The sequence below is a fragment of the Corvus kubaryi genome, unplaced genomic scaffold (assembly GCF_017639235.1).
Source record: "Corvus kubaryi isolate FWS band 111438036 unplaced genomic scaffold, C.kubaryi_AGA036_p1.0 37396, whole genome shotgun sequence".
Lineage (NCBI taxonomy): Eukaryota > Metazoa > Chordata > Aves > Passeriformes > Corvidae > Corvus > Corvus kubaryi.
Genome location: NW_024581135.1, coordinates 27,138,571 through 27,149,145, shown reverse-complemented (window position 1 = coordinate 27,149,145; position 10,575 = coordinate 27,138,571). Strand labels below are relative to the sequence as shown.

The 10,575-nt window shown below is 38.3% G+C and overlaps 1 protein-coding gene across 2 annotated transcripts; it reads right to left on the bottom strand.

Annotated features, from left to right (window-relative positions):
- Positions 1–1,831: 1,831 nt before the first annotated feature.
- On the bottom strand, positions 1,832–10,571 carry KCTD18 (potassium channel tetramerization domain containing 18). Of its 2 annotated transcripts, none has more exons than XM_042040905.1 (7): positions 10,471–10,571; positions 9,712–9,909; positions 8,270–8,481; positions 7,181–7,374; positions 6,057–6,151; positions 5,617–5,719; positions 1,832–4,897 (listed from the first exon to the last, which is right to left on the bottom strand). In XM_042040905.1, the coding sequence occupies exons 2-7, from the start codon at positions 9,866–9,868 to the stop codon at positions 4,363–4,365; spliced, it is 1,296 nt and encodes a 431-aa protein (XP_041896839.1). In that variant the 5' UTR covers positions 9,869–9,909; positions 10,471–10,571; the 3' UTR covers positions 1,832–4,362. The 2 variants fall into 2 exon arrangements, with proteins under 2 accessions (XP_041896839.1, XP_041896840.1); XM_042040906.1 differs by lacking the exon at positions 10,471–10,571 and adding an exon at positions 10,125–10,326.
- Positions 10,572–10,575: the final 4 nt, after the last annotated feature.

Below are 10,575 nucleotides of genomic sequence, written 5' to 3'. Positions count from 1 at the left end.
CTCTGGTGTTTGCTGCTTTGCAGTGCCTAATCTTGTGCTCTTACCCAAATTATATTTGCTTAGTTGAACTGGTATCAGTGGGAGGCTTTCAGCTGAGTTTGGACGGGACTAGGCTTTTGCTTCTAGCTTGATTCTAATGCCACAGCGCACAAAACAACCTTGCCATGAGAGCAATGAACGCATTTTAAAGTAAGTTACTGTTTAACACAGTAAGGTGTCAGAATCCAGAGCTGGCATCAGGTAACCTATTGGCCCAAATGTCAGAATCAGAAAGGTGTAAAGGGTCAGTAAGATTGACCTCTCCTCTCATCCAGGTCAGTAAAAGCAGGAGGACACTTGAGCAGCTTTAGAAGTTTTTACACCTAGGTGATTGTTCGCTGTTGCTTTTTACCAGTTTCCTCTGCCTAATTCCTGTTCATTGACTGCACACTTCCTTAGTACTGACAGGACTGGTATTCCTCTGGGGCCCTTGAAAAATAATCTCCAAGGGAAGAGCGAGGTGCATTCCTTAATTTTGTTTTTCTCTTGATATACGCATACAGTGTCCCATGTGTGAATATTGGTAAAACCTAATTTTAAAAGGCAAGTAACTGATCTTCATCTGGAAGAGTGGTGAAAGAAAAATAAATGTGTAGGTAGACACTGGCTTTCTTAGCATTGCAAGCACTGCTATTATCCTAGTTAATTACCTATCACGCTTTTAAGCTGAATATTTTGGAGTAAATGAAAATGAAAGTCCAGAATCTCTGTTGTGCATACCCATCAGATAGGTAGCTTCTCAAAATTTATCTGCTGCCTTACAGTTTGACTGTAACCTCACTCTGAGATGTAATTACAAATTTCATGCAGATATTTCACAGGAATTTCTTATATTATCCATATATGTTGTGAAATGTCTCTTCCCGTAGTCCTTTCTAAAAAAAGAAAACCTAACTTACCTGTAATAACATTTATTCCTTCCTTATAGCTTCTACACTTGACTATTGATTACTGCATTATTGAAAGCTGCTTTATTCCTTAAGTCAGTTTCTCACAAGCTGCCTTCTGCAGATAAATAAATACAATCTGTAACATAAGGCATAACTCAGCACAACAGGACCACCTTGTGCTCTTCAGTACCAGCCAAGCTTTGATGTACTGGAGGCTCAGTATGTGACAGATGCAGGACTAACAGGTGAGAGATGGCGTTTCTCTCTTCTCTTGTGATGCAAAAACATCTTCCTTGTTAAAGAGCTGTGCGTGGGTTTGGTTAGGCTGAGGAGTGAGCTGCTTGTGGGAATGCTGCACACCAAGTTTTGTTTAGTATCTGTACTGGTTTGGGAAGGTTATTCCAATACACATTTTAACCACATTATGTGGCTGTGCTCTGAAACTGTGTCAGAATCTTCATCTTTCATTTCATGTGTCTGTATGCTTGGAATTACATCTGCCAATTTCTAGGAGTGTTTTACTGTTCATGGTAGTTACAAATAGCCAAATGCTCTTGCACCCATCTTCAGCAGAACTCTATTTTATCTTCTCATTACAGAGACAACTACATGCAATTCTCCTTTTAATGTGAGAGACTTGTAGAGAGGCAGTGAGGGAGTTTATGGCAGGGCAAGGTTTCCTTTCCAGGCCAAAGTCCCCTCAATTAGCAAAGCAAATGCAGCTGTTTGGCCTCACTCAAACACAAACATGGAATTCCCACTGCACTTCATGCTCTTCCAGAAGCGGAAAAACACCTTAAAGGGGCAGTATTTTAAAGCAGATTGAATCTGTTTATCTTTTGTGTAAGATTAAATTAAGAGTAAGGGCAGAACCCAGCAAAATAAAGATCCAAACACGCAGCTGGAAAACTAAAAAGCAAAGTAACTTTATACAAGTCAAGCTTTTTGGAAAACTTACATTAGTTAACCATGTTTGGGGGAAAAAAAAATACTTAATGAGCTTGAAAATGTCACCTTGAAAGAAAAATTAATTATTCTGGAATTGGAATAACTTGTTGAACATGGTCTTTTCTGAACATGATCTCTTCTATAATGATTTATAATTTTACAAAGATTCAAAGTAAACCATTGTCACACCACTTGACAATGCATCTAGTTCCATTCACCACGAAGGTTAATGCTGTCCATCTATCATAAAACTGTTCAATATCACTCTTAGCAGTTAATAGAAATGGAACAAGATTCTATTATATAAAAAACATGCTGGAAGTGCCTACTTAGATAAGTTAAAAGACCAGGTTTACACCCCATCCAGTTAAAAATAAGTAAGTAAAATCAAGCCTTCTTTATTTACCTCTTCACCACTTCCTCATTTCATCTGCTGAAATTCACGGGGGTTGTTTTTTATTCTTTTAACCACAAGCTGGTATGTCCAGGACAAAGAGAAGACTCATTAATGCTGCTGTAATGCAAACTACACGAATGCTACTTGAAAAATACTGTGCTACAAAATAATTAAGTGAACACTGAGGTAGTACAAACTCATAAAGTCCTGTAGGAATATTCTCAAAGCTTTTTCTTCTATGTCTTTTCTCATCTAAATTATATTCTCTGATTCTATGTTTTTAGAAGCTTTCTAAATTCAAAAGTTGAAAGAAATCAGCCTTAGAAAGCATTGTAAAAAGATTTTAAGGTGCACGGTGAAGTGCTCAGCTGTTGAATAAATAGTGAAGTAGAACTCACACAGAAGATAAGTATTAAAAACTGTTTCAGTCAGATTATTATGAAAAACAAATTTCACAAACTTAGTCTCAGTGATGAATTGCATGTTCAATGAATAGTAGATTATATTATGTTAGTATCTTTCCATAATTTCTGCTTTGTCCTTTGTTCAGTGAAAGTTTTTTTGTTGAGACAGGAAGAGCCTTGGGATTGTTGATCTTCAGGTTTATTTTTAGAGAAGAAACACTAGCTTAAATACTCTAAAGGTCAGCTGGTCTTCCATATACACACCAATAGCAGAAATTATAGTCCTCTACACCTTTATAGTGCCTACTGCTCATGGCAAAATGTCTCCTTAAGAGTATGTTAGTACATGAAAAATTGGGTTTTTTTCACTTGTACAAATTATGTTTCAAGTCCTTATGGCTGGGATAAAAGCCTGAAAATGTGATGGCTTTAAGTGACCTAGCAAATAAAACATTTAAAGAACCCTTCTGTAATTCTAATAGTCTCAGGAATTTTTAGAACTTGCATTCTGGCAATGTTCTCAGTGTTCAGAGGCAGCTGTATTTACTGTGCTAGAGAAGCAAAAGCAGTCATAAAAACAGCAAAAAAACCCCAGCACCCAACTGTAAGCAAGGGTACAAAACAAAGCCAGGTTTTGTTCACTGATTTAAACAACTAAATGGGCTCTTGAAAATCAGTGATCCAAACTTGCCTTTCCTCTGCTGATAGAAACATACAGCAGCTCTTTGTTTCACTATCATTACTCAACATCTGCCCTTGTACAAGAATGTCTCCTCCAGCTTGCACAAGGGGAAGAAGGGAGACTTTTACTTCAAACCGCGGCACTCCAACCTCAACTTCTGTGCTTTGCTGCCTGCAAGTTGAGGTTGTCCCCTCCTGATCTGAAGGGACCTGCAGAAGGACACAAAAAGCCAGGTGTAACTCAGACCCTACAGCCCCAGAAAAGCCACCCCCCAGCGGTGTGACACAAAAATGCCGAGGCTGCACCGAGGCTGTACCAGTGGCAGATCACACCACGGTACTGTGTGTCTGTACATGTGTGCCCCTGGAAAAGCAGCCTTGTTACTCACACAGCACACTTCTTGCCTTCCTGTATTTCTGCATTTTCTCTCTGTGTACAAGCACAGGTGATTCCTTTCATTGCTGCTAGTAACAAAAATGGTGATTTACCCTCACCAGAAGTGACAGTGCATTCAACTTCTGGTGTCTCTGCAGCACTCAGTATGTTGCACACTTGTGGCAAACTTGTATCTAATAAAAGCTTATTTTTATCTATTTTTCCCCCACTTTAAAGGTACAAATTGAGGTTCACTGTAGTTAATGTTAACTGTAGTTGAAGTTGGTAAAGAGGTCTTCTTTAATGCTGTGCAAGTACTCACGTTAAGGTACAGCCCAACAGAAATACAAATGGGAGTTACTGGAATGTTAAACTGCATGTGCTCTGTGCTTGAGTGATTTTTTTAATCCATTTTTCTTCCTCCCTTCCCAACATCTAAAAAACATCTAGAAATAAAGCAGAAAACACACTTCAGTGCTCACTTAAAACAATTTCTTTCTGTGCTTTTCACTATCTTTTTCATCACAATTTTCTACCTAATCTTTGAATAAAGGATCACATGAGATGATGACCTCTTCTTTGACCATATAATGCAGAGCTGTCCAGTCTATCAGACTGAGCCAAACATTAGCCATCCACTTTATCATTCTTAAGCGTAATACTTTCTGCTAATACAGCTGGATCTTTCTTGTTTAGTACTGTAGAGGTAGTAGGAATTTCAATAGCAGCACTGTCCTGTTGGCTTGTTTTACTGGATGCAGAAGAAGGTGGCTGAGATGGTGTCACAAGAAAAAGCGGAGTCCTTTTCAGCTTCACTACACGGTTGTTCACAGGCTTCTTACTCTGTGCAGCTTGGAATGTCATTTGGCTCATTGTCCCATTGCCAGCACTCTGCCTTCCACAGACAGCCTGGGAATTGCTGGGCACTGATGTGCATGTTGTGGATGTGGTTTCAGAAGCTTCTTTGTGCAGCATCAAACTTTGACTATGGGGTTGTTTAGGAATTGCTGCAGAATATGAAGCATTGCAAGCAGCTACCTTTAATGAAGATGAATTCTTGACTTTTATGTGGGTACTTGTTGAGGGACCTGAGAATCTAATTGGCTTGGGACCCACTTTACATGGTAAACAGCCTTCCTCTTCAGTATAGTCGATTAATCGTCTGTAAAACAAAGAACTTCAATTTTAAAAATGAACTGTATACCTAAATTATTATTTTTATAACATTATTACAAAACAGACCATCTGCAACAGCCATATACAATTAAGTTTAAATGATACTGTAACAAGCATAAATTATGGTTCCCAACACTTCATGACTACAATCAGGGTTGCCTTTTGTGAATAGAACTATCAATCTCTTCTCCCTCTCTAAGATGACACATTAAAAACCGTAGCAGCGAGGTGGCTGTCGGCTGGCTCAGGTACCGGTGCAATGGCACCTGCAAAAGGCTGCTTTTAGGCAATGTATTGAGAACGGAGGTGTAATCAAAACTATTGCCATAAAACTGCAGAGAGGAAGTTCTAGAAATTCCTTCAAAAAAGAAGATATCTTATAGCAGTGAAAAATCAGTTAACCTTTTAAAGTTTTCACCTAAATTTCTGGTTTAGCAGTCCATTCAACTAATACTGCTCACTAGTTTTTGAAGTTACTCCTTGGCAGGCTGCTGAGATTTCTCAGCAGCCTAAAAAAAAATGTAATTTGTTTCTAGCAAGTTCAGTTGTGCAATTAAGCTCAGACATTTTATTAAAATGTAAATTAAAAAAACAGAAAGCTCAACGTGCATAGATACTTAAAGAACCTGAAATTATAGAGGGGTAAAAAACCAGACTGCACTGTATCTGTGCTTAAATTTAAGCCATTTATGCAAATCAGCATACCTTTTATAAACTGGAGGCATATGATGCAAACTGCCTCTCAGAGGGCGTTCTTCCAGAGTCCAACATTCAATCAGCTCCTGAGGCACTCTCCAGTAGCTGACACCTACATTTCAAAGCAATATTGTACAGATAAGCTGAGACAACACAGCCATGCATGTTTACACCTGACTAAATACATGAATACATGTATTTTATTATGCAGAATTTCAGCTCTGAACCTGCTGACATGAGCACTGCTTACAGCCAGCATGCTGCTTCATTCATGTTAACTCGTGTCTCCTCTCTGAACATCCTGTAAAACATTTTCCCCCTAAACAGACACTACTATTGTACAATGTTATGAATGAAAGTTTATCCAGAGTTTTTATTATACTTAATTGGTAAATATTTTTCTTATTTTTATGTTAAAAAGTAGTAACACTGAAATAAAAAATTATTACCTCTCCCTTCCCAGGCATTGAAAGCATCCATCATCTTTTTCAGCTCAGCTACTGAGTAATAGCTCCAGATGTATTGGATGTTATTTCCAGCTTCTCTAGAAACATTGTTTTAAATGTAACAATTATGTGATTAGTTAGCTAAGTCCTTAAAAATGCACCACTGGTGAAATATATCATTCTTTTTACCAAATCCTAACTATAAGGATTTAGCAGTAAATGTTTTATAATGCAGAAAGGAAAATGTTACTCTGATTTTGGTTTTATTCAAATAAGAGGTGGTAACCCTCCTGTGAATGCCTATTGCCAAAAATGGATATTCATGAAAGAATAGATGTTCATAGAAGAATAATTACAGAATTAATTATGTAAAACCTATTTTTCTAGAATACATAGTAAGAGAACCGATACCTGATATATTATGTTTCTAAATACTCTTGGAATAAATATTAATGTTCCCAGCCTAAATTTAGGAAGATATGCATCCTAATTATAAAGATGGTGAAGTATCAAGAGCTTTATCTTAATCAAAAAATGCACAGTGAAGTTCACTTCTGACACTGCACTGTGAGAGTGACAAAGACCAACTGCTTTCAGCTGTAAGTACAGGTCTACCAATAACTTCCAATTACTGCCATGTAAATACATTAATAGTGTAGTACAGCTGTACAGGTTCTTTAAAGAATTAAAACCATTTCCTTTCATCTTTGGTTCTCAGTGTTCAGCTATCTGAGAAGACTGCACAAAAGAACTGCATGAATCACAACCAACTTTGCAAATATTTCTGGGGGGTTTTCTGTAAGGGGATTTATTCACTGTATTTAGTGTAAATATTAGTAAATTTTAATTGTTGAGACATTTTAAAAATAGTAAGTCAAACAGAGTAAGAACTTACAATAACAGCATGCTAAACCACCTTGTGTATACTCTCAAATTCTGAACGTCCAGGCTTAGTTTTTCTCTTATTTGTTTAATGTGACCATTCTATTATCCAGCTGGAAAGATTCCTTCCACAGATTTATAGTACAATAATGCTGCATTATGCTACATATCATAATAATCAGGCATAATTATAATATGTATTTATTCTCACTTCACAGTGCTTTCATCTGTGACAGTCACCTTACCTTTTGTACATGCTTTTACTATGAATTTTCATTCCTAGCACCTTATTAATTGCATCAGTCCCATCAGCTCTTGTGGCATACACACCAATAATTTTACTTTCACAGCTTGCTCCGGAAGTGTTGAGATAGTGCAGGACCCAAACTGTAGGCTTGGTACAAACTAAATTGTAAGAATCACAGAAATCCAACAAAGCCTGGAAAAAACATAAAACATATAGAATACTAATAAGAATGCAGTATTTTCAGTTGAATGAGCTTTCATAATTAAGTTTTCTTAACTGTACCAGTGAGCTCTTTTACGTAAATCAAGGAGGCAGTTTTTCTAGAATAATGTCTGCAGTTTTTTTTTATCTGATGTTACCAGAGAATGTTGTGAAACTAAGAGGTTCACAGAAAGGCAACAGAAATAGTTAAAGGCAAGGCAACTCCTTAACATGCAGAGAAACTGAAAGGCCTGGAATTGTTTTACACCTTTCAAAAGGAAAAGAGGAAGAGAGAGTGTGAAATACAGAGAAAAGTAACTTGCTAAGAGAACACAGATGACTATCAGGAATAACACAGCCAGACCTGGTAAGACAAGTTAATTTCCTACTAGTTAATTAGAATTAGATTTTAAGCTACAATACTCTAAAACCTGAGGATTTTAAATAATACACTAATTTTCTCCTTTCTCATTCTAAAAAACAAGTCAAGTACATTTTGTCATTACAAGTTTTAGGATGAATTTGTAAAACTGAAAAAGAAACCCCAACCCAAACACCTTGAAGGGATCAAATCTAATTTCAAATAAAATTTGAAGCCAAATAGGAAACTAAATGTCCTTCCTACTACACAAGTTCTACAGCAAAGTTGCATGTATAACACTCAAACTGTTGCTGTATTGCAATGATGGTAAAAACTGGTGACCTTAACTATACTGACTGCATTACCAACTCTAGGATTTGTTAACATAAAACTCTGGATTTACTCATGATTTAGTGTGGTCACTATAAACTGCTAACTTGGACATTCTATAGCTTTAGTGTTTGGTGCTAATGAATGGCATGGGTTAGAAAGTTCAACATTAAAAATGTTAAGAAATGTCAAGACCTTTTTAAGCTCTATATTGGACCTTGAAGAATATGTCTCCATTTCATTGGCCAAATGATCAGACAGACTGTATGGATAAGGGATTCCAAAATAATCTGCTTCCTCCTGCAGTGCAGTTCGAACTTGTTCATCTCCAGGAATCTGAACTTCTCCATGAAGATAATCCAAAAGATATTTAAAGAGGTTTCCATCTCGATCAATTTGACATGCTCCTGAAAACATAAAATATTGTTTCCAGCAAGTGAAAACAAACATATCACATTCTACCAAATCATCAAACAGAGCCTTTTGTATAAAACTTCTGTACTGGTTTTACTTAGTAGGAATATACTGTCTTTACTCTTTTAATATTGTATTTTGTTTCCCTGGGATATTTGTTATTTGAAGATACAGTTCCTAGTGCAGTAAACATTTATTTGCATTTCAGTGAAATCACTAATCTACATAGGACCATAGCAACATACAACCTCAGCTGTGCTGTAATCTGCTTAAAATGCTAAAATCTAATTCTAGACGCATTTCTCATTCTAACTGCAGGTGCAGCTTTACTCACTATTGCAGGGATCTTTTCAATTTTGCTTCTAGACCATTTAAAAGTGTTAAAATTAGCATCAGTTCCAGTACACATCTAGTCAAACCTTCCCTGAATATTGCTCAATTGCTACTGTATTTGTTTCTTTTTCTCTCCTTTGCTTGAAGGGCTCAACCAACCAAACCATACTGTCTGTACAACAGGCTGTTCACTGCAACTGTGAAAGATGGTAGCAAAGTCCTGCTCTGTTATGCAAAGTCCATATGTTAAACATTTTAGGTATTTTAAACAGTCTAATGTGTGCAACAAGGCATTACTATTCTTCATCCATTGTGTCTTTTAACTGGACCTACTTTGGCAGGATTTCTAAGGCACAAACAAGTGTGAAATTTGACCCATGAATAGTTTTATTCGAACTTTTATATCAAGCCATGGTGGTGAAAAATGCAATCTTTACTGGGTAGTGAAGTATTCTGAAACAAAGTATTCTGACCCAATTCTCCTTATGCAATGAACAGAGGGAATGAGATGCCTCTGGATAATATAAAGGTTCACAAACAGGATCCAAGATAAATGCCACATACTCTGCCAACTTCATTTTATCTATTTTCATATTCTCACTGAAGAAGTACATTCTAAAACCCCAGTTTGGATTGGAACAAGGCGGGTTAAGCACTGTATAAATGTGTGTGTTTGCAAGCATGAGTAGCCTTGTGGAATTCAGATGAACTACCTATATGTATAAAGTCATGCATGCAGAATTTTTTACATCCTGGAATTAGAAGCCAACAGATGCTCAGCAGACTGGGAAAAGAGATCTACTATAAAATGCATGAATATATATAAAAGCATGTATTTGCCAGAGAGTTCTGTGATCAGAATGTGATATTTACAGCTTCAACATATTTACCCGACTCATCCACTTTTAGAGGAAAGCGTCCACTAAACATGGAAGCCAGCATGGAATCCTTAAAGCGGCACAGAGACTCGCGCCTGGCTGTGTATAAGCAGCCTCGTACATTCAGTCGTAGGATATCCTGGACGTCTTCAACCTTGCCCTCTTCCATTGCATTTGCCACTGATGATGTTCATTACGAGCTACTGGAACCTAAAACAGAAACAAACAGAAGTCAAACTACTGCCAGCTACAGACTTAACATATCACATACAAGACCTAAGCAATAGTTCAGCTCCAGCATGTCTGTAACAGGAAACTGCTTTGAAAACAGTTCTGGAGACATAACAGTGCAAATAGCCAAATATTCTGCACCTTTACTGTAAAAAACTATGGCATTTTCCTTTGCTAGGAAACACAAAGCTTACCCTTTCGAGACAAATGGGCAAGCAGAGTTACATGGTCAGGGTGTGCGACCAGAGCTCTGGAAGGAAACCCTGGGTAATCCTGAGTACAGTTCACAGCACTAAAAATGCAGCTATTTTTGTACGAATGACAACGTGGCTTCTTTAAAAATCGATTTTTAATTAAGGCTGCTTTAACTTCCTGGGCCGCTCGCTCGCTCGCTCCCTCCCTCGGGGCGCTGCTCCGCAAAGAGCGCTCAGCGCAGCGCGCCCTCCCTCCCGCCCTCCCTCCCTCCGGAGCAGCCGGGGCAGCGCTCAGGGCCCGCCCGGGCGGGTGCCCCGCGGCCGCCCCGCGGCCGCCCCGCGTTACCTGCGCGCCGCTGCCTCAGCGGCCGGGCCGCCCCGCGGGCCGCGCTCCGCAAAATGGCGGCGGGGAGGGCCGGGCCGAGCGGGGACAGCAGAGGGGCAGCCCGTG

Coding starts and splice junctions, on each gene's coding strand:
- KCTD18 (XM_042040905.1), bottom strand. CDS start 9,868: ATGGAAGAGGGCAAGGTTGAAGACGTCCAGGATATCCTACGACTGAAT. Junction 8,482..9,711: donor TCTAAAAGTGGATGAGTCGG/GTAAATATGTTG, acceptor TTATGTTTTCAG/GAGCATGTCAAATTGATCGA. Junction 5,720..6,056: donor CAATGCCTGGGAAGGGAGAG/GTAATAATTTTT, acceptor TTTGAAATGTAG/GTGTCAGCTACTGGAGAGTG.